The sequence below is a fragment of the Mastigoproctus giganteus genome, chromosome 7 (genome assembly GCF_048544385.1).
Source record: "Mastigoproctus giganteus isolate SK-2022 chromosome 7, ASM4854438v1, whole genome shotgun sequence".
Classification (NCBI taxonomy): Eukaryota; Metazoa; Arthropoda; class Arachnida; order Uropygi; family Thelyphonidae; genus Mastigoproctus; species Mastigoproctus giganteus.
The window spans coordinates 47,015,682-47,040,583 of NC_143581.1; the positions used below are offsets into that span (position 1 = coordinate 47,015,682).

General features: G+C 34.5%; 1 protein-coding gene across 1 annotated transcript in view; it reads left to right on the forward strand.

The window, feature by feature from the left end:
- The window catches only part of LOC150082876 (alanine aminotransferase 1), a 101,285-nt gene that overhangs the window by 67,292 nt on the left and 9,091 nt on the right, over positions 1 to 24,902 (forward strand). Inside the window, exons 9-11 of the mRNA XM_090376887.1 lie at positions 2,237 to 2,345; positions 5,447 to 5,512; positions 19,722 to 19,877. Coding sequence (XP_090233013.1) covers positions 2,237 to 2,345; positions 5,447 to 5,512; positions 19,722 to 19,877 — 331 coding nt within the window. The remainder of the gene's footprint in view (positions 1 to 2,236; positions 2,346 to 5,446; positions 5,513 to 19,721; positions 19,878 to 24,902) is intronic.

The following is a 24,902-nucleotide window of genomic DNA, read 5'->3' on the forward strand; positions in this document are numbered from 1 at the left end:
ATGTTGCTTCACTGCTTCATTAGAATATTGTATAATCTTTCTCAAGTAGTTGAAGATCTGCGTGCTTTAATATCAGCAGTGAAATATTTTCAGATTTCCAAAATCCAGCAAGGGCTTAGTCCTAGTATTATTATATTTGTTGAATTCTACTGTCTTTTATGCACAACAGAATCTGTTTGTTAATTCTGTGTATTAATTTAACTGTAGTAAAATCTCTTACTTAACATGTATCTGAAACTGCCCTCTTCCATTCATTATAATGTGCCTGTTTGATCACACCGGTTCCATGCTTTTATTTCTGGTGATTGCTATTAGTCATACACTGAGTTCTAGAAAATTCTGGCATGGTGGACTGTGTTTGGGATGTGCACAATATGGATCGTTGCATTGGCATATGTGGTTCAGTTCTAATAGTCTTGAGTAAGATTCCTTTTCTTTAAGAGAACTACCAATTGATATGCTATTATGCTGCGATTATCACATTTGTTAATAGCATCATGTTTCAGAACTTCTGCTAGCCCCCTGGTCACATGCATTACTCCTGTCAGTGATCAGAATGAGGAAAGAAAGGGAAGGGAGATAACATCATAAGAGAGTGATTGACTTCCAATTGGTCAATCACAGGAATCCAGTGACCCCATCCCCTTAAAGCTTCTCTTGTAATTTATATATAAATTTTAATCTTTACCCCTAAATTTTGTTATGCTGATGTAAATCAGCATAACAAAACAAGGTTCGAGTGAAACAGCTGTTTCCACAGTCAGACTTTGTTTAGCAACCTTTGAAAATAAAAATAGAAACTCGGAGATATAGCATCATAATTAAGTGAAAAAATTTCCACATAAATTGTGCTATTTTACTGTGGTTATGTCATTTCAAAGTTATAATGTCAAGCTTTCTAGTGAAATGATCAGCAATATAAAAGTTTATTTTAGAATTTTTTAAACATTCATTCATTCAGTGTCCATCAGTGTTGTATTCAGATAGTAATTCACTACATAGTGTTGCAAATACTTTTGTAACAGTGACCCCAAACATGGAAGATATACTGTATGAAGCCAAGATTGCACGCTAAACTATGCACTGCTACCATGATAATGTAGGTAACTCATTGTTCATCAGTATACAATTTATGGTAGGACATTCATTATAAAAAAGTGAGCACAAATTTTTCTGTGTATTTCTGATTTTGTGAAATCATCATACTGTACATTGTTAGCTGAGAGGTAATGCCAATTCATTTTGGCAGCTTCTGCAGTGGTAAAAGTTTCCCTGCATTCCTTATGTCAAGTACAAACGACCACTTGCCATTTTTAGTGGACTGTCCCCACTTTCAAAATATCCGCTTAAACACCTTTAATCAATTGCTAATACTTTTGGTGTTTTTTTTTGGTTTTTTTTAAGGAGCATTAGCAACTGAGGCGATATGCGGTGGTCACTCCCTGACCTTTCCGCATCCTCCGTATTTGGTGGTCACGGGCTCGAACCCCGGTCTAATCAAGAAGCGTGTGCTATGCACTTCTGCTCCTGCCCACCTGGCTACGGCGGCGCCAATTGCTAATACACAGTCATCGATAAATTTATTGCAGATTCTGGGAGATGATCCTAATAAAAAAGAACTATTTACTTTCCTAAATCGTATAGAAATATATCATAAAATATAGTTATTATAATGAAGCTGATATTTCATATTCACCATTAGAAAGACACAATATGGCCCTAGCAGCCTATGTGTCGTTAAACTCAACAACCTGCATTCTTCGCTTCTTTCCTCACTCTGTACACTGAAGCTCTTGAGATGCTGACAAAATCTGCCATTAATTCAACAAATTTGTTCATTCACTTCTTACTATAGAGTTTAGTATACTAATGTGATTTAAACATTCATTACAATTTTCTTCACTGTTGCTAATTCCTAGGTATGTTTTTTCTCAAGTAAGAACAGGATGTCATTACATTGTAATTTCACTTCTGAATTAAAAATAACCTCATTGATACAGAATATTGGGTTAAATTATAATGTGAAGAATTAAATTAAAAATTTTTTTATTGCATCCATTATTTTTTAGGATAAGTTCTGCGAACTAATTGTTTGTTTTAAAAGCAGTCTTAACACTTTACCAAATTTAGATATATCTGCTCTGACGAAAGGCATATTGAATTTTTTCATATTTACTGTTGTTAACAAACATGAAAGTAATATAAATGCCCATTGCATATTTTGTTTCTCTTGTAGATGTGGTTTACGTGGAGGTTATTGTGAAATATTAAACTTCGATCCCAGTGTACAAAAAATGTTCCTGAAAGCCATATCAGCAAAACTGTGTCCAAATGTGCTAGGACAGGTAATTTTATAACAGTTGATATTTTTATAACATTTAAGATTGTAAGTTGGAGTGATTAGAAAATTTTAGTCAAAAAACAAAAGCTTTTCTCATTTTGTTTATCGTGGACAAAAAACTCAACCTGCATTTTTTCCCCCCCATATAGACATCATGTGGGACAATGGGTGGACACTACTTGTTCTTTAACACTACAATAAAATTATCTGAAAGCTACTGATTTCTTACAAGAAATGTAAAATTACTACAAACATATATTTTTTGTCCACCATCTAATTGAGATCAGATTTTTTTTTAACACTGGATGAGTGCCATTCCAAATACTTGCATTACTTGGTCTTTGTTTATTGGTGGAATTCTTCATATACACTGCTCCTCAGACTGTCTTTGAAAATTTATAAAAGTCAACTTGGACATAGTTTAGAAGTTAAATTGTGTCTAATTTGAAGTAAACACAGTTCAATAAAAATAACTTCTAGCACATTTTGTTAGAAATAAATTGAAAAACCTACCCACTTTGCTGGAGCTCAGATAAATGTGACATCATCCAGTAGATAACATATTGGAAGTTATCAGAATTATTGTCACATTTTTGAAATATGATAATTTATAAATGCAAAAATTGTGAAATAACTTAATCTTACTAAAGTACTTCAAAAAATGTATAAAAACACAGCTAGCATACACTTCAGCATATTACCTTAGAATTATAATACAACCTCTGGCTGGTGCTTAATCTATTTTGAATGAAAAATAAATAAAATTTAATATGAATACAATGAAACCTAGGCGCCTCCGTAGCCAGGTGGGAAGGAGCAGCAGTGCGTAGCACACGCTTCTTGATTAGACCGGGGTTCGAGCCTGTCACCACCAAATACGGAGGATGCGGAAAGGTCAGGGAATGACCACCGCATATCCCGGAGCAATGTGGCCTTAGTTGCTAATGCTCCTAAAAACCAAATAACAAACTATAACAATGAAACCTTGTTTGTATTTTAATAGGGATCAGTTTTCAAAAGTTCATAATTCACAATATGAGGAGACTTTGAATGTGTGGACTACAGCACTTGGTAACTAGGCATCTTAGAGGAGAAAGTAAAATGAATGAGGGTGATATTTTCAGTTAAAATGATTCCACAACTTGGGGCCATAAATTCAAATTACAGGTGAAGAGGTTAGACAGGATTCCGAGGAAGCTTCAGCCACTGAGTTGTTAATTACTGGAATAAGTTGCTGCCTTTGTGGGTGGTTTAAGCTGCGAGCTTGGAGAATTCAAAGGTCAGCTGGATAGGCACCTATAGGAGGGAATAAAGTAGGTATTTTATTTATTTATTTTTTTTTTCAGCTGGGGCAGCAAAAGCCTTGAGCTTTCCTGAACAACATGGTTAATACTAACAAAAAACTGTAAACTGATTCAGAGTGCTCTTGTTGGTTTGTCTATTCCTGGCATAGCTCCTACTTTAAATTACCAGCATGGGAGCTGAAGGTGGCATTTACTTGCATGTGTGCTTGATATTTAATCCTTAAAAAAAAAAGCATCAAGGGTTGCCTAGTATTATTTGTAGTCTATTTTGAAGTTCCATGTAACAGACCAAGCTTCCTAAAGAACTGCCTTATGTGGTAGTTATGCTCAAGATCAGGATAGCATTCAAACTGAAATTCAAAACTGAAGAAGCTAATGAATCAAAGTTCATTAGCTTCTTCAGGTGGCTGGCATTTTGTGAAAGTTCCAGAAGCTCTCACGTATTTTCTGCATCAACATCTGTCATTGCAACTTTTTCGGCCAAAGTGATGTTATTTGTAACTTGAGCAATTACCTCCTGACTGAATCTCCAAATCAAACCAGTTTCATATAACATCATTCAAACTGTTATATGAAAAGCAGCATTGTACTTGGTTTTCCTTGTTCATGAAGAAGGAGTGAGGACAGGGGTTCTGAAGTTCATTAAGTTCTATAGGTAGGCTTAAGACATTGTCCAGTAACAATAAAGCAATAATTCATAGTAAGACAGTAATATAAGTGGTTATAACACTTGGATAAAACAATTCATGAACCAGTCCATAAAACATTTTATCAGTTGCCAAGCATTTTGTGAATACAAAATGCTTGGGTGAATATAAATTAGAAAATTGTTTCTTTGCTTATGATGTTTTTGATTGCTAGTTACTTCAGTTTTCAGGCACCTAATTAATATGTTGCACCCATCATAAAAATTTGATTATCCTTGCTACTCGAAATCCTGAAGCATGTTTTTCTTTTTGTGAAATGAAGGTTTGTAGTAGTGTTCTTTTCCAGAAAAGTCTGTTCTTGTATATACCAAAAACAAATTTAGTGGAATATTCACTGTTTTCAATGATTGCCTTATATTCATCAGGAAACGATACCTCTATCTCTTTATCAGTACTTGGCTGATTTGCCAGTTATACAAAATGGTATGAATATTTGTGCTATTTTGAAATCATTCTAATTACTGTTAATCTTTCAGAAAACTTGCCACTCATTTATCTCCTTTTGAGAGAGTCTTGTATTTCCCACTAAAAGTTTATTAATTGTTACTTATGTAATAAATAAATTTTCTTAGAATATTCTAAAAAAAGTACATTCCATGGACACTTAAGGTACTAGTAAAATCAATAAAATTTACATCATGTGATTTGTTATTAATTTATTGATAATGACTTAGCAATTATGATACTTACATAAAAATATATTTGTAAAGAACAGACTAAGCTTGCAGTGTTATATCTGCAAGCATAGTCTGTTCTTTCCAGATATATTTTTATGCAAACAGAATAGAGGAGCCTTCTGGTAGTTGTATTTAATTAAATTTAATTCCTTATTTGATGATAGGGTTCTGAAGTGGATCCAGAAATGTTGCCATATTGTTTATTGATTAATAGCACTTGTGTAGAGATAGATATTATATAAATTTTTAAATCATTATCAGAAAATTTAAATAACAAATCATGGGAATTATAAGTGTCATTCATTATATTACCAAGTAAGAATAGTTTAAAACTTTTATTTATTAATTGTTATTATTTCAAAAATCCATCCCCGCAAAAAGGGGAAAAAAAGCTTCATATACAATATTTAATTTCAGGCTTGCACTGACTGTGTAGTGAATCCTCCTCAACCTGGTGAACCTTCTTATGAATTGTTTATAAAGGTAATTTTTTTTTTTAAATTAATTAATGTACAACTTTTCTTATTTCCAAGGCTAGTGTGTTGTAATAATATTCTTATTTGCATTAGATTGTAGTTTTGGTGATTTTAGAACTGCCTTTCTAATCCAAGATAAGATTATCTATTTGAACTTTCTTGCATTTTCAGTTCTTCCTGAATATAAAAGGATCAGAAAACTGAAAATATCCTTATGAAGTGCAGAACCCTAGGAACACAATTTGAGCAAAGTGCGAGTTATTGTGCAGATTTACCAGCACATCCCCTGTAATTCCGTACTTGTCAAAAAGTTGTATACATAATTGCAGTGCTAGAAACTTATAAAAAATACAAGGTAGATCAATCAGCAATCAAATTTATAAATATTTTCCAAGTTTTGCTTTATTAAAATTAGCATAATACATGGGATGCCAATAGTGTTCAAGCACTGGTCCCAGCATAATGGAAGACTTAAACAGTCTTTTTTGTAATAGAAGTTTGTGACCTTTGGTAGCTGAACTATTTGTTAGAGTCAAAACAGGATTATATTCTTGGTAAGGTTGGATTCTCCACTTGAAATTGTGCAGGTTTTTATGTGGGTATTGCAATGTATTTATCATGTAGAAGAATCGATTCCTTGGACAATTACCCATGTGTATTGTGTTGCTGCTGACTTTCAAGAAATTAAGTAAAATGATTTTGTCTCCAAAACACAGTTGGAGACACTTATGTCAGAAACAAAAAGGGGTGTAGCTACACCCCTTTTTGTTTCTGACATAAAAGTGGCATGTTCATATCTTGTCACAGTCCATTCAAAAACAGCGGAATCAGTTGCAGTGTGTACAGACACATGCCCATTTGTTGATTCCTCTGTTCCATCATAAAGGTTTTTGGATTCCACCTTGCTAACCACTTTTTCTGTACCTCAACTTCTTATAATTGTGAAGGTTAACTCTCCTCATTAGAATATTAACAATGAGGTAACAGGCAAAACAAATCTTAAAACAAGAAAAGAATATATAAATCAGGACTTGGCAGCATCAAGGAAAGTTACTTAGATATTGGATAAAGGATTTCAGTGATTGTATCCTTCATATCTTCTATTTGCTCCCTGGGTTTAATTTTAATTTCTGTTATGACTTTTATTATCAGTGGCATAGCAAATTGTGTATTTTGTTGGATATATAGGGAGCAACAATGACAATAAATAAAACATCAGAGAGAACATCCGCTTGAGATTGTATGATGCTCCATCTTGTGGACAATGTCTCTTTCGTGTAGGGGTGCAGTTAGAAATCATAGCATGTCATTTTGAATGAAGTAGTAGCATTTGGGGGGGGGAGCCCATGAATGCTTATGGCATCAAATGCTGCTTCAAAGTCAACATAAGAGACTGCTTGCTCTTCATTTTTGAATGCTTGCAGCATGTTTATGGTTAGTGGCCAAATTTATGCATTTGTTGGGGCCTCTGTGAAATGATCTGGTTGGTTGTCATTGGGAAGAGTGCCTTTTTCATTAATTTTAGAAGGTAGGATCAACAAGAGATATGTCTGAAATGATTTAGCATATTAGCTGCTTGATTCTTTGGATGAGGTTCTACAGTGTACTTCTTCCATTTGGAGTGGGGGGGCTGCTGTGAATAAATTCATTTATGTTAAAATTTCATTCCATATACACATTGAACTTCTTACCAACATAGAATTTTTATTTTGAGAGACCGAAGCTATTACATTCTAATTTGAAAGAATGAAATTGTCATGTTCTAATATTGTAAACAAACAATATTAGAATATGACATACTGCATTAAGCTAATTGCTATAAACGTTGCTTTATAGCAATCTCCAGATTATCTTAATTTAATTACCCATATTTATATATATATATTGTATTTATTTATTTGTACCTGATAATTATCAGTACAGTCAGTCCTTGTATAGCATGATAGTTATTGTGTTCCTAGAAACCCTCGTACAATATAAACAACAGGCCCTATGGGAAAAATAGGGTTAGGTGCCGACCACCCAAGATTGAACACACATTTGTAACCAAAACATTACCAAACACAATAAATAATCTTTTATTATTTATTGTGATTAATAATGCTTTTGCTTCTATCGTAAGCAAACTTGTTTTTTGTTTGGTTTTCTGTCCAAACAGATGACAGCCGTTCCATCTCTTCCAATTCTTTGTCTTAATCTAATGGATTTTAATTACTATGATATTTAATTACTATTTAACTATGAAAGTTGTTTTTATTTTCTCTGCACTCTTTGTAATTCTCAGCGTTGCCTCATTTAGGTCTGTAGCATGTGCAATATCACATGGTCTTTCATTTCGCTCAAAGCGTTTCACAATTTCATATTTTTTCTCTATCGACAGAGGTGGACTGGCCATAAGCCTTACTGGGGAAACCCCAGTGAGCTGAAGGCCGGTGTGATTTTGGCCATAAACCATAGTATGAGGCCACTATAAATTTTCCCGGGTAGGAATTTTTGATCCAGTCCGCCTCCGTTTATCGATATTGCTTTCCTTTTTCTCTCTGAATCTGCAGTGTCTTCACCAGGACGCTTCCTTTTCACACCTTTTAAGTATTTTACTCGTTTTTAGGGAATAAAGCACAATTACAAAACGAGGAGGCACGCTTGATACACATAAACAAAGCTGCGCGCGTGTAGCAACTGAATAAACAACATCGTAAAGGCAGAGATACATTATTAACACCTCACATTTTACTAAAGCACATTTCTAGGGGTTACTACCATAAAACAATAAAAACAATTTCTAGTTGCGTTTCTGCTAGTGGAATCTGTTATAAACTGGTAGTAAACTCGATCTAATTGCATTTGCAATAATACGGATAGCTGGAATTGTGTTGGTTTTTATGTTATTATGGTGAAATGTGTTTCCCCTTCACTGATATAAAAAAAACAAATACATTTTCAGAATCTTCTCTTCATTCCTATCGTGTTGTGTTCGGTTGGGGTGATTCTGCGTTCAACTGCCATTTCTTGTAAACACAAGGGCGAATTGCGCATAAGCGAATTCGATTCGTGTTATATAAGATATCGTTCCCCTATTTATAAATCGTGTAGTTTAAACACGTGTTATACGAGGACTGACTGTAATGTTACTGCTAGAGGTGCTAGTTGGAGAGTTTTACACATGAATATATATTTTATCTAGGAAATACTTCTGCTCTGTGTAATGTTATTGCAAAATTATTGTTAAATGTGTAAACTCATGCATTCATTAAAAATATGGAATGTTCTAAAATACTCTAACTTTAGAAATAAATGTTTTCTGTGAAGTCCTACACAGGATATTAGATGTTTTTCTAGATCTCAGACAAGAGACGTACCCATTATACATAATGGGCAAGTCTATTTGAAAGGAAAGTAGTGTGAAAGATTTTAATATCTTTAGCAGAGAGAGAACTGTGTCATCTAGAGATCGCTAATTCTCCACATGAGTAGATTCTGTAAAATTTGTTTATTTTTTGTGTCATAGTTACTGTGACTAGTCATTAAAAGGGTTTATATAAGAAAGGAAGATATATTCTCTCAGATACCAATTTTGTAACTTTTAAATAACAAATACAGCCAAGCCTCGCATAACAAGAGTTCGATTACCACTATTTGAAAAAATTATATCACTTTACATGATACAAATTTCCAGTTAATGCAATCTTTGTTTTAACTATCACATAAAAAAAAAAAAGATTTGAATCTCGCGTTAAGCTTACTGCACATCGAATGGGCATTAAACAAACATTTTCCTGCTGCCCGCCTCAGTGTGTTACTTGTTTGTCTCCCGCTAATAAAGCCAATGCAGACTTGCATTTAAAAATTCTAATTTTTAAATGAACCAGACGAAAATGTTACCGCGAAGGAGATAACGGTAAAAGAACTAGATGCTTACTGCACATCGAATGGGCATTAAACAAACATTTTCCTGCTGCCCGCCTCAGTGTGTTCCATCAGAAGAAGACATGTTACTTGTTTGTCTCCTGCTAATAAAGCCAATGCAGACTTGCATTTAAAAATTCTAATTTTTAAATGAACCAGACGAAAATGTTACAGCGAAGGAGATAACGGTAAAAGAACTAGATGAAATCTTTAGTATCGCAGAGAACCCCAAACAAAAGGTTTGAGGTTCTCTGCGATATTTATTTCGCCAGCGCACAGAGAAGATTGTTGTCGGCTATTGGAAATTGATTGATGAAAAGAGAAAGTCTACACTGTTCAAATATTTCCATAACAAATTGTTTCTTCATTGTGTATATTATGTCAGAGGTTCTCAAACTTTCACGGTGCACCTAGACCAAAAGAAATACCTAACAGTTCCGTTTATTAAGTAGTAAGGTCCAAACAACTTAATAAGAAATGTTGAAACTGTGAACTACCTCGAGCTAGTAGTTCGCATGGTGTCCAACAGACGTCGGACACCTGTGTTTCTCTCGAAAATTTAAAATATTTTGTGGCACACAGTTTGGGAACTGCTGTTTTATGCAATAAACATTTAATTCCATAATTATTTTCATTATCTTTTACATTGGTATACAGTTTAAAGTTATTTAAAAGCCATTTTTAAAATTCTTTATGGACATTCCTGAAGGTCAAGGACCAATTATAATTTTTCATATTATTATATTTGATTAACATGTTTCCATTTTGCGCGATGCGCTCCCGGATCACGCAAAACGGAATTGAGGTCATCTATACAGGATGACCTCAATTAACACAAATTAATCACGTTAATTGAGGTCATCCTGTATAGATAATGGTCAAGATGTGGCCTAAAAATTGCCTTTTACCAGGGTTTCCCAAAGAGTGGTCCATGAACAACTTATTTGAAATATACCTACATAAAACTATAAGAAAATTTCTTGAAAAAATGAAAATGTAATAAAATAGTAAAAATAAATTTAATGCTTTTATACTTTATTAAATGTATATGTATGATGCCTCCAGACGACTGCTCTTAACAAAAAAAAAAAATAGTGGTGATGCACTCAAATTTTATTATGCCATGTAATTAGCAGGCATGCATACATCTTGCGTATGAGGTGGCAGACTGCCTGTGCCACCTCTCACTTATGAACATCATGTCATTTTTAATATGGATAAGTGGCTGAAGAAATGTCCACCTAACAAGCCAAGATTGTGCAAGGCTCAAGGGGTAGAATTTTTTTCAGCCTGGACTGTACTTGTTAACAGGAGAGATTGCTTCTACAGGGATGGGATACACTTAAATAGAAAGGGTGCAAGAATATTTGCTGATGCTATCGAGGCAGTGTTAGGTGGGTCGGAAAACTGCTAGCTTGGGGGGAGACAAAGACCAATAGATTGACAGTAGCCACTGGCAGAGGTGAAAGAGATTCTTGCACTGCTTCTATTAGAATGAGCAGAAGCCTGAAAAACAAGATGAATGGTATTTCAGAGACTGCTGGGAGCCATTGCGGTACAAATAAACACATGGGTTGTGTTAGGGTAGCTAAGAATAGAAACAGGTGCATGTATACTTGCGTGTACACCAATGCTAGAAGTTTAGTAAATAAATTTGATGAATTTGAGGTATTGCTCAAAACATCAAAGGCAGATATTGTTGGGATATCAGAGACGTGGTGTCACACAGATATAAGGGATGCAGAACTGGAATTTGGGGAGTACAACGTCTACAGAAAGGATAGACAGGATAGGAAGGGGGGAGGGGTTATGCTATTAGTTAAGAAACACATAAAAACCAAGGAAGTGAAGCCAGTCGAAATCGCTGGACAGTGCAGTGTTGAGTCAGTTTGGTGTGACATAAGCATTGGGAGATCAAAATTGAGAGTAGGAGTGTGCTATAGGCCTAATGACTCTGATGAGTATAATAAGGAACTGTACAGGGAAATAGAGTGGGCTAGTAAATCAGAGAGTCTTATAATGGGAGATTTTAATTTCCCAGATATTGACTGGAATTTGGGGGCTGGTTACTCACACACTAGCAGGGCTTTTGTGGATTTATTGGATGATTGTTTTCTACATCAGCATGTTCAGGAGGCAACTAGAGGGAGTAATAATCTTGATTTGATTATCAGCAGTGATTCTTCATGCATTAAGAATCTGCAGATAAATGAACCACTAGGTGGTAGTGATCACAGTGTGCTGAAGTGGGATTTACTGAAAGAGGTAACTACCATTAGGGGTAAAGGGAAGGGTTATTGCTTCCGTAAAGGCGACTACGATGGACTGAGACAGTATTTAAATTCTATACAGTGGGACCAACTGATGATGTTACCAACAGCAAATTCAAAATGGGAAGCATTCAAAGAACGTATCTTGGAAGCTACTAGGCTTTACATACCAACTAAGAAATATTGTTCAAGGTTTAGGCCAAAATGGATGTCAGATGAACTAATGAGGCATATGGCAGAGAAGAACTAAAATGCATGGGATACTTACAAATTAACACATGACACAGAAGCCTATGATAGATACAAGTTGATATGCAACCAAGTTACAAAGGAGGTTAGGCAGGCGAAGGCAGATTACGAGAAATCCTTGGCAAGGGATGCAAAGAAAAACAGCAAAGAGTTCTTTACTTATGTAAACTCTAGAAGGAAGGGGATGAATCAGATTGGTCCACTTGATATTGATGGGTCAACTGTTGATGATCCTGCTCAGGTAGCTAACAAACTAAATGAATATTTTGCATCGACATTCACACATGAGGAGTTATTCAGCAAGGGGAATGCCAGAGGTGTATTCAACTCTAGCAGTAAGCTACAGAATCTTGAAATAACTGGGAGTAAAGTGGAGGAGAAACTGTTGAAGATAAACACAAGAAAGGCACCCGGGGTGGAAGGGATCTATCCGGTTATATTAAAGGAGGCAGCAAGGGAAGTAAGCAAATCCTTAGCCATAATTATGAGAGCTTCCTTGGACTCAGGGGAGGTACCCATAGACTGGAAATGTGCAAATGTGACCCCAATTCACAAAGGAGGATCAAAGGCTGACACATGTAACTATAGACCTGTGAGCTTAACTTCTGTTCCAGGAAAATTAATGGAGGCACTGGTTAAAGAAGCACTGCAGGATCATTTAGACAAGACTTCAGTTATAGTTCAGACACAGCATGGTTTTGTTAAGGGGAAGTCTTGCCTGACCAACTTGATTGGATACTATGATGCAGTCACAAAAGAACTGGATGCAGGGAATAACTTTGATATTATATACTTGGATCTTAGAAAGGCTTTTGATACTGTTGCACATGGAAGACTGCTACACAAATTGGAGGCAAATTGCTGCTATGGATAAAGGGGTGGTTGAGTGGGAGAAGACAGAGAGTGGTAATCAATGGACACTGCTCATCGTGGACTAATGTTATTAGTGGAGTCCCTCAGGGCTCAGTGTTGGGTCCATTATTGTTTTCTGTATTTATAAATGATATTGATGATGGTATATCAAGCTTAATGTCCAAGTTTGCAGATGATACAAAGGTTGGCAGGGTTGTCAAGGACACTACTGACACTACACTGCTGCAACAGGATCTGGAAAGGTTGAGCAGATGGGCTGAGAGGTGGCAAATGAAGTTTAACATTGACAAATGTAAAGTACTACACATGGGAAACAGCAACCCCAGAGCAACGTATCAACTCTGTGGTACTACACTGACAGTGGTAGAGAATGAAAGGGACTTGGGAGTGATTGTGCAGGCAGATATGAAGTTCTCTGAGCAGTGCAGACGGGCTGCAAGAGTAGCTCATGGAGTATTGTCAATGATATACAGGAATTTTTCCAGCAGGGATAAGGAGGTGATTATTCCATTGTACAAGGCAATGGTCAGGCCACACCTAGAGTACTGTATACAGGTCTGGAGGCCTCATTTCAAGAAGGATGTAGAGCTGCTGGAACGAGTACAGAGAAGGGCAACAAGATTAGTGAATGGAACAAAGGGGTGCTCTTACGAAGAAAGGCTTAAGTTTTGCAAATTACAGTGTCTGGAGACTAGGCACCAGCGAGGTGATCTGATAGAGGTGTATAAAGCCTTGAATGGTTTAAGCATGCTCAATGCTGATGGGATTCTTCCTCTAGCTCAGAAAAATCACCTGAGAGGGCATAAATTCAAATTGAGGAAAGACAGATGTAGGATAGACGTGCGGAAATTTGCCTTTAGCCAGCGGGTGGTTGGTTGGTGGAACAGACTTCCATCCCTTGTGGTGGAGGTTGATAGCCTAAATAAGTTTAAGGCTCAGCTGGACAGGTATTTTGAACGAACAGAGGGGTGAAGTGGAAGTGGGTTTTTTTTTTTTTTTTTGGCTGATGCTGCATAAGCTTGCTTTCTTGCATCAAATGCCTCTACTAATGCTAATGCTAATGTGCAGCCTAGTACAAATAGAGATAATGAAAATAATATTAATAAACGCCCTGGCAATGGGCAGACTGACGGTATGGAAAATAAATCCAAAACCTATTGGACAAGACAGTATTATAGAGATTATTTAAAATTGTGTTTCATCTGCAATAACCACATGCCATTGTGCATTTATTTGTTGTAAAATGAATGCATGAAACTGAAACGGCACTTAGATTATGTGCATATAGAATACTCAAATAAGCTAAAGGAATTTTTCATTAATAAGAAAAATGAATATATTTCATCTAGAAAAAGTTTTGGAAAGACTGATTGAGGTGTATAAGGCCTTGAATGGGTTGAGCACGCTGAATTCTGATGGGATCCTTCCACTTGTTCAGATTACGAACCTAAGGGGGCATAAATTCAAATTAAGAAAGGACAGGTGTAGAATAGATGTGCGGAAATTTGCCTTTAGCCAGCGGGTGGCTAATTGCTGGAACAAACTTCCATCTGTCATTGTGGAAGTTGATAGGTTGAATAAATTTAAGGAGGAACTGGACAGGCATTTGGAGGGAATGGTGTGGTTTTTTTTTTTTTTTTTTTTGGCTGATGCTGCATAAGCTCATACACTTGCTGTCTTGCATCACATGCCACTACTACTACTGTTTCCGTGAGATGTTGCAATGAAGACTTGGTTGTGGCTTCATATGAAATTGCAAAACTAATAGCCGAAACAGGATACCCTCATACTGTTGGTGAAAAGTAATTACATCTCACCTTTTATATTTTTATGAAGGTGAGATAGATGTAAAGAAGATCAGCTGCATTTAGTCTCCTTATCAAATAATACTGTGAGGCGTAGAATTGTGGAAATGGCAAATAATATTGAAGAAACTCTCATAAAGCACATTCAAAACTGTCAATTTTTTTATTTACAAGTGGATGAAAGTACAGACATAGCAGTTAATGCCAATTTAATGTGCTTTGTAAGGTATGATTTTAAGGACACCATCAGTGAAGATTTTTTTTTTTTTTTTGTAAACCTGTAAACCCCTACCAACAAGAACAATGGCTGAAGAACTTTTTAAATTAATCAATAATTATATAACTCAAAGTGGAATTGATCGGAATAAATGTGTCTGATTGAGTTGCGATGGCACCAGATGGTGAATGGGTGCATTGTACTATTCACAGAGAAGCATTAGCTGTAAAAAAACAAAAAAAAAAAAAGCCTTTGGTTTTGAATACAGCTATTCAAGAATGTGTCAAATTTGTTAACTATATAAAAGCCCGTTCCTTGAATTCCACAATCTTTACTGCTTTATGCAAAGAATTAGAAGCAATTATGAAGATCTATTACACAGTGAAATTCGATGGTTATCAAGAGGGAGTGTATTGAAATGACTAATCGAAATGAAGAATGAGTACTTATTGTTTTTAGAGCAACATCCTCCATCAGCAAAGGACACAATATTCAAATTTAAAGATGGGTTTAATGATTTTAATTGGTTAATTAAGGAGTCCTACTTATGTGATTTGGTTTTTTAAATGTCTTAAATTTAAATTTACAAGGTATTGATATAAATAAAGTTCGGGAAAAAGTAGAAGCAGCTATGAAGAAAATTCATCTGTGGGTACTTAAGAGTTTAAAAGGGGAATTATAATTTTCTTCCTAGTTTAACTAAATTACAAAAAGAGTATGTTTGAGGTGACATTCCGGCTGAGATTTCTACGGTGATTAAAGAACACCTCTTGGAATTGAAATCAAACTTTCAAGAATATTTTCCTCCAATTGACAGCAGTAAAATGTGGATTCGAAACCTGTTTACTTGTAATGTGGAAGAATTCTGTCTCAATGAACAAGAAATTGATTCTTTTATTGAACTGTCATGTGACACGGCATTAAAAGGTAGCTTCGATCAGGTCTCATTGATAAATTTTTGGCTAAGTTGCCGTGAAGATTATAAGCATTAATCAGAAAAAGATCTGAAATTTCTTATGCCATTTGTAACAACTTACAAATGTGAAACCAGATTCTCAACATATAGTTTTTTAGTGTTTTAAAAAAAAAAAAAAAAAAAAATGTGGAACAGATTGGACATTGAGCCAGATTTGAGAATCAAATTGACATCTTTTCCCCTGATTTAAAATTACTATTTGATGTAAAACAGCATCATCAGACTCATTAAATAAATATTTATTTACCCAAAAACATGTAAACTTTTGATAATAAACAAAGAAATGAATTACCTATCTTTTATTTATATTTACTGATGTTAATGAATACCTAATTGCATTATTACTGGTATGTTAAATGTCCTAATGGTAGTGTCATTATTTCCTGAAAATACATTAATTTATAGCTATAGGTGAGCCATGAAAAAAGCATCTGCAAACACCGGTCCGTGCTTGAAAAGTTTGGGAAACCTTGCTAGCAGAATTTCTTTACGTCGTTGACAAAGCCCCATGTAGTGTCTGACTGCACAATTACTCTGTGGTCTTTTTCATCCTCCACTGCCCTGAATGTAATATCACACAGTTGGTATGTTAATCTGGGATTATTGCTACTATGTGCAGTACCTTATATTTGTCAATGTTAAACTTCAGTTCCCACCTCTCAGCCCATCTACCTAATTTGTCTAGATCATCTTGCAGTGACATACCCCGATTACTGTAATTAACTACCCTTCCAACCTTCATATCATCTGAAAACTTAGCCTGACATGTCTTCATCAATATTAATAAATGCAGAAAACAATGGGCCTAGCACTGTCCCCTGAGGGACACTGCAAGAAATAGGGCTGATGTAGCTGGGTGATCAGGGGCAGGAGTGCAGTAGCACGCACTCTGAGTGGACTGTGGTTCAAGCTCCTGGCTGCTAAATACAGTTGTATTCACGATTTGTTGTAAACCCTTCTGACCTGGTGGTTATGCTGGAGTATAAACATGAGCAATGCCTGTTGATAACCACTCTCTGCCTTTTCCCAATCAACCACCCCTTTATCCATAGCAGTAACTTGCCCTTAATGCCACATTGCTCCAATTTGTATAGCAGTCTTTTATGGGCAACAGTATCAAAAGCTTTCCTGAAGTCTAAGTATATGAAGTCAGAATTATTTTTTACTAGTTTCTTTGTTACTGTATCCAGTCTTTTCAACAATTCCGTACTGTGATTGTGGTATAACTGCATTTCTTCTTTAACCAGTGGTTCCATTATTTTTCTTGGAACAGAAATTGAGCAAACAGGTCTGTAATTACTCATGTGACCCTTTGATCCCCCCCATTATGAATTGGGGATACATTTGCACATCTCCAATCCACAGGGAACTCCCTTGAATCCAGGGATTCTTTCATAATCATGGCTCAAGGTTTGCTTAGCTCTTTTAATATAACTGGTAAGATCCAGTTCATTAAGTTATTTCAGAATTTTAAGCTCTAGTGAAACACGTCAAATTGACTTTCTTGGGCTTTGATGGAATGCATTATGAATGTTCTGAATTTGAGGCCATCGACTACCTGCATCATTCGGTTAACCTTCCAGTTTTCACAAACTTTTCCAATCACTCATAAAAGGTTGGAATACTTGGTGGATCCTTCCTAAACATCTGATGATAACTTGAATCAGTGAATTTGTAGCCACAAAACACATTGCATTTTCTCTTCAACAGTAGCCATTCTGGCTAATTTTTGTTTTGTGGCTTACTGTAATGCTGCCTCTGAAACAGTGTTCTGTGAAGTGAATGGAAAACATCATGTTATGATTTGTAATGGTGAGGACTACATCTATTATATCATGGGAAATCAAAATTTATGGACTTTTCTAATAATAAACGATTTTTGCCGACACCCAGTGTGTTGGGTAGAATGCCTGCAAGGTAAAAGCAGATTAAATGAAATTAAGATTAACATAAAAAAAAAAAAAAACTGACTTTATTCCTTTATCTTAAGTTATTTTGTTTAAATTTCATACTGGGCTTTTTGCCTTCATTTTTTAATTCAAACTTTCATTCAGTTTTCCTTTAACAGGATTTAATCAGCTTTATTTTAACTTTACTTTATTTTTGTTTGAATTTTATTCCTTCCTTTTGGTCTCTGTCAGGTTGGCTATGATGTATAAGTTTCGTATGTATACATCATATAACAGAAACAGAGACCCTGCTTATTGCGGTGGCTCCTACGGTTTTGGCTGCCGACCCTGTGAAGAAGTAAAGTCCTAGGTACCATTTTGGTTATTATGTTAATCTGCTTTTACCTTGCAGGCATTCTCAATTTTTTTCCATTATAATTACACTTGACAGGTCAGCACCCCTACCCAATACACTGAAAAAAAAAAAAAAAAAAAAAAAAAATACATTTGTCTATATTTCATTATGGTCGTTGGTTATTTCTGCTATAACTAGCAGTGCCCTGGATCCATAACCCAGTTTAATAATTTAATACTTTTTCTTGCTTGCTTAGACATTCAGTAATGTAATTATATCCTATTAATTTTTATCAATACATATAATATGTATACAAAACAATATGTACAATATTCTATAATTTAATAAATTTGCTTGTGAAATTTATAGGCGGATTTTTTAAACAGTTTGAATTTTATTATTTTCAATAACAGAGCATTATTTTAGTACAGTAAATATTCTTGTTAACACTACCAGACAGGAAATGGAGCTGAAAAATTTAAAATTAAGTCTGCCCATATAAAGAAAGAAAGGGAATAACAGAAAAAGGAATAGAATGCTAAAAAAAGAAATTTATTCTTCATCAAGCGACCTTTATTTTATTCAATTTGATAGCGTTTGCCAGTTAGATATATCATCTAACTGGCATTCTGGTTTTTACTTCTGTAAAAACTTCCCTTCATTGTAACTTTTCATTTTTGGAAACCTTAAATATGCAAAGAAACATACTGTTACACTGGTTTTCCTTTTTCTCACTGTTTTTATATGGGTAGACTATTTTAAAAGTTTCTAGTTGATGTTGACAAGAATGTTTATTGTATTTTATTTTTTTTTTTCTCCTGACTTCTTAAAAAAAAAAAACACACACACACACACATTATAGATTATTTTATTTGTACAGGCATGGGAAAGAGGGGAAAATTGAAATTCTTAAAACATTTATTTCACAATGATTAATTTCTGACACCCTAGAATTTCCTCCAAACACTTTCTCAGAAAAGGTGCAACCAGCTGGATGACTTGTATGTACAGTACATCCAGATGTTCCAAAAGTAGGAATAACAGACTTTTGGAACATCCCGTGCAACTATTAGTAAGATTTGTCATCCTGAAATGCAGAAAATAACAAAATCTGGTTCCAAGTCCTGCACTGTAATTGAAATGGACTGATGTCTGAAAAACAAAGTGAATTGTAGAGGATAGAACCCTAGTTGAGTGTTTTTCCTTGACTGTTGACAGATTGCTTTTTATCCTCAACTTTTAAGACACTTGTTAATTTAGGGCTGATCAGTTTTGGAACTGTGAGGGAATGCATTTTACTTTTGGTACCTACTTGTAGGACACAAAGAATTAGATTCACCATTTATTTAAATTTGATATTTTAATAGTAAAATTTGCTCTGGATAAAAAGTTATTTACTAGCAGTCATATGAAATCAATTGAAAAAAGTACATGCAATATTTAGAAAGCACTTTTTGTAAAGTGTTTCTGACATGATTCACTGGCTTTGCTACTGGTTTGTAGACAGCCCTGGGATAACTGATTAAGGGAAAGGGTGCATAAGCTACACCAATTTATATTCTTGGCAGATCAATGATTTGAGTACCATTAACTGTAGTTGAAAAAGATTCCAATGTTTATTTATAAATTATCATAATGATTGATTTTATATGCATAATGTTTTCATTTTTCTGTAGGAAAAGACAGCAGTTCTACAGTCCTTAAAGGAAAGGGCATTACTTGCAGCTAATATTTTTAATAGTATAGAAGGCATAAAGTGCAACAAAGTGGCAGGAGCAATGTATGCTTTTCCACGTTTGTTTTTGCCAGTTAAAGCTATTGAAAAGGCCAAAGTAAGAAAATCTTTCCTGACTACAACATAGCTTAAAATTAACCTTTTAGTTTTGAACAGTTTATTTTCAATTTTTACAGTTGAACTCATTTGGAGCAGTAATCTGGATTTAATTTGATCTGTTATATGTAGTGTGTTGCTTACAGTGAGTTTTTGGACAGTATGTAAGCTACTGAGAATGAGATTTTTTTTTTTTTTTAAGTTTAAAGTAACTCATAATATGGAGATAGTGGTAAAATAAGTGTTTAGTTTTATTATAAAAGCTATATGGCAAATTTACTTAAGTGCATGAAGCAGCAACAAACGATGCAAAGTTATAAAAAAAAAATTGAGAGAGAGCTGACAGATGGAAGTGGAAAAAGCACAAGGTGCCAAAACTAGTAGGGAAAGGATAGAAAAAAAGAGAAGTATTAAAGGTAGATGACAGGGAAAGAAGGCAAAAAAACCTAAATGATATATTGAATTAGAAGGAATGAAGCTATAAAGGAAAAATAAATGATTGCAAAGAAATAGCAAGCATCAAATAAAGAAGCAAAAAAAATTTTTTGATGAAAGAAAAGATATTAAAATATTTGCTGCATGCTATACATCAGGCCTGAAGGGCCACAATGGGAATTCAAAAAGAAGGCAGGCTGCACGTAAAATATTATTTTTAGATATTTGTTATCATGAAGAAGAAATATAACATAAAAAAATTATTCTCTAAAAACCAAGAATTTAATGAGATGAATGGAACTGTTTTACATCTTTTAACATTTTGTTAATTTTGTAGTTGAGATTCTTAAAACTGCTTGTAAATGTTCATCGGTGATGCTTGATCGTAAAGAATTTTTATTTAGATTCATGATGGAAAATGTTTGTTCACATATGTAGGTTGATCCAAAAATAACCAACATTTTTTTGGGCAAAATCTTTAAATTCGTCTGAATTAAGAGTATTGTAAAATTTACAGATTTCCTCGCGACAGTGCAGTTCCCTTAAATCAGTATGACACTGGAGATCTATAATCTGAAGCTGTAGTTCACTCGGTGCACTATCAGTTTCTATTGAAAATGGATCGTACACTATTGCCAAACTTGTCTCAATTTTTTGGAAGTCGTCATTCAAAGCGTTGGTAATTTCACAATATTTTTCAAATTTATTTTCTGGAATCTTCAGCAACTTCATAGTTGGAAAGTGGTCTACCTTGTTAATCAATAAATGTCGAAGGAACAACTGGAGTTTTAATTGAAATCCATTCAAACTTTTTACCGTAACATGGCGTTGAAAGTATTTAAGTGTGTCACGATGTCCAGGGTAAATGCAAAATCACAAATCCAGTTATTATCAGTTAATTCGGGAAAGTGTATAATATTTTTCAGTTTTAAAAATAGAACGATGTCATCTTTAAGATCTCATACTTGCTGAAGAAATTTTCCTAAGCTAATCCATCGAATTTGGCTATGATAAGGAATATCTATGTACTCGGATTCAATATCTTGAAGAAAATTAACGAATTGTCTGTGTTTCAGGCCCCCCTTGATCATATTAAATTTACTAGTTTAATAATACAAGATGTGACATGTTCAATTTTTACATAATACAATGAATTGTAATTAAATTATAATCAGGATAATTTTCACAAATTTTTATCCTGAATTTTCTTTAACGCTCCAACATTTTTACCTGTCAAACTTGGTGCTCCGTCAGTTGTTACGCTTACCATTTTGTTCCATTGTAAATTATATCCTGTTAAGCATTTTTCAAATATATCAGCTCCTGTTGTTTGGTCTTTAAGAGCTTCCACTGAAAGAAGCGCTTCAATAATTTCAAAATTAGAGGTACATCCACGTATGAAAATTAAAAACTGCGCAGTATTCTTTTGTTCGTTACTTTCGTCGAGAGCTATCAAGTACCGTGTTATGGATATACTGATAATAATTGCTCATTCAAATTTGTATCGATACATTCAGTTCTTCTTACTACGGTTTGCCGAGATAAACTTATATTCTCAAATTTGTGTTTAATGTCAGGACATATAATTCCACAAGCTTCAGTCATACACTCTTTAATATAGTCTCCATCACAAAAAGGCTTGTTGCTTTTTGCAGTTATATGAGAAATAACAAAACTTGCCTCTACAATAGCTTCTTGTTCCTTAGTTAGCCGCATAAACACATTTTGTTGTCTAGATAATTTTGAATCAATCCATCAGCAGTTTTCTTTCTCGCTTCCAGAGTTAAATTGGCACCATATTCGGAATGTTTAGTAGTGAAATGTCTTTTAATATTGTACTCTTTCAGCACTGAGACAAATAGTCTCGTTATTTATGTCAGCAAAAAAATATTTTGGGTTCCGCTCTTGTTGAATTTTTCGTTTTTTATTCATTTTTAAAAGGGCGTAAATATTATTTTTATGACTACTGGCACCAAGATGATAACCGAAGATAACGCAAAAAAACTTAACTGCGGCCGGTCAGCAGTCCTATCCTATTACTCCACCACCGCAGCAAAGCTGTTATCATCATCACTGGTTGTCTGTTACCGTAGTTTCGTGCGGTTAGTTTATGATCGCAAATTATACCGTTATAAAAGCGCCCGTTGGCTTGCTCCAGTTTGTGCGCAATTTCAAATTCTATCTCAATTTGAACAATACAGAGATGATAAAACAATTTACAAGTCGACAAATTCTATAATGTATTACATATACAAATTTATTTTTCAAAAAAGGCGTCGCAAAAGGCATAAAATAAGTAAACTTTTTTCGAAAATACAATTAAAGCTCACGGGCCATAGTTTGCCCGGGCCTACTATAGATGATTGATATGTAATGCGGGTACTTCTTCAGGGGCGCCACCTGATTATGTATCAATAAACTGCATTTCTATGCCTACATATAGCTATGGAAGAAAAAATATTAAAAAAGTAAACTCTAATAGAGTGAAAACAATGGTATAAAAATTTTTTCTTCTTTTTTTTTTTTAAGGCAGGTAAAAGCAGTAAATTCGTCCATAAAGATAGGGAGGGTAGTCCCAATATAGTGTTCACGACAAAATTATGGTAATTAAATAAGCAGTATAATAAAATTGGAATAAATCAATGTGTACAAAAAAAGTCTAATATGAAGGAAGGGCAGGTTGGTATTTTGGAACTAATTTTGTAGGTAATGGCGCTTCTGTTATCATAACCCTTGACCATATTGATCAAGTACTTTGTATGGACCCCAGGCCATGAACTTTCAGTATCATGTTTACCAGCTTTCATCGTGACCTGTATGCTACTGGGTGGGGAGGAACGGCTGATTGCTAAAACACAGGAGTGGCCATAATGTTTTTACTGGATAGTGTATAAACAGTATATCGTTTTATTACTTATTATTGAATTTATATTTACTTGTTAATGCATTTGTAATATAGCCAGCTACTGGATCTCATTGTTTGTAGAGGCTTGTTATATGAAAGCTTAATCTACTACAAATAGCAACAGTACATCATCACAGACCTCCTGCACATTATTGAAAATGGTGTTTTGCATGTGACCACTAGGGGTGTAACATAAATATGTAGAGTTGACTATAGAAATTTTTCAAAAAGAATGTAAGAAACTTTATGATTATGTTAAACAAAATTCAAATGAAATCTTCTATTAAATGTTTAAAGTAGGCAATTTTGTTTGAGGTTTTGATGGCTATGAATGCAGTAGATTTATATGGTGATAATGAATAAAAATTGCAACTTCACAGCTGTGAAATATGATAAACAAGGAATTTGTGTTTGCTGTGACACCAGAATCGGAAAATGGAATTTTCTATTAAATATAGTTTATTTATATAAAAGAGATAAAAGTTAGATTTTGCAGGAATTGCATGAGAAAAAGAAATTTATGAGTAAAGCTATATTCATATTTTAAAGAATGGCATGATATTACTTTGATTATTCCTAATTTTAATAAAATGTGCTTTTCTGCAAAACTATGAAACTTAATTTATATCTTAGATCCTTGGAATCAAGAGACATTTAAGACAGTGATATCAATACAGGTGCCCAATAACAGATTTAATTCAGCATCATTTTAAGAAGAAAATAAATTATTGCATGTTTGTTAATACAATCAAAAGAGATTACTTCATGTTTTTGATAATTTATTTAGTGGAACTTGCATATTTAAGGATCTTTTTTATCTTTAGGTATAAATGTGGTGGGGGGGCCACCAGATAAAAGTTAAATGTTCTTGAATGACATTGCTGTATCCAAAAATGTATACAAATTACTTGGAAGAAACATACTTATAGGCTTTTGGTTTTCTAAACAAGACTGCTTATTTACTCTGTACTTAATTTCACATGCGTTTAAATTTTAATGGTTCACTTTAGTGATAGAATCTTTGTCAAATAAAAGTGGGATATCAATAATCAATACTGGATAATTTAAGAGAAAACATTTTAAAGAAATTAATTAAAAGTGGTGGGGTTTTGCCTGATATTAGCAAGTTTTTTATGACTGCCTAACTTGAGTTTTTCTGTAAAGATTTTGGTTAATAATTAGTTTGGCATAACAGTTTCACCTCAGGGTTATTACAGTTATTGAACCAGTCTGTGAATATGGGTGCAGTAACTCATGCCTCATGATTAGACCTCCAAAAGATAGGAAGATGCTCCTTTTAGTTTATAGGAGTTAAGCAATCTGTTCCACAGTCTCTAGAAGTGTTGCTGCTAGGCAACACTTCTGGAGACCGTGGAGCACTTTTCACATTCTTCCAGACTAAACTAGCTGTTTATTTCAGAAGAAATAACTTGCTTTGGTAGGTAATCCTCCTCCTGAAACATCATGGGGGCTAAAGGCAAATTTTCGTACATCTTTCCTCAGGTTCATAATGCGAGCAAGAGGAAGAATCCCATCAGCATTGAGCCTGCTCAAACTATTCAAGGCCTTATACACCTCAATCAGATCACCTTGCAGGTGCCTAGTCTCCAAATGCTGCAATTTGCAGAACTTCAGCCTTCCTTGGTAAGAGCACCCCTTTATCCTCTTGCCAATCTTGTTGCCCTT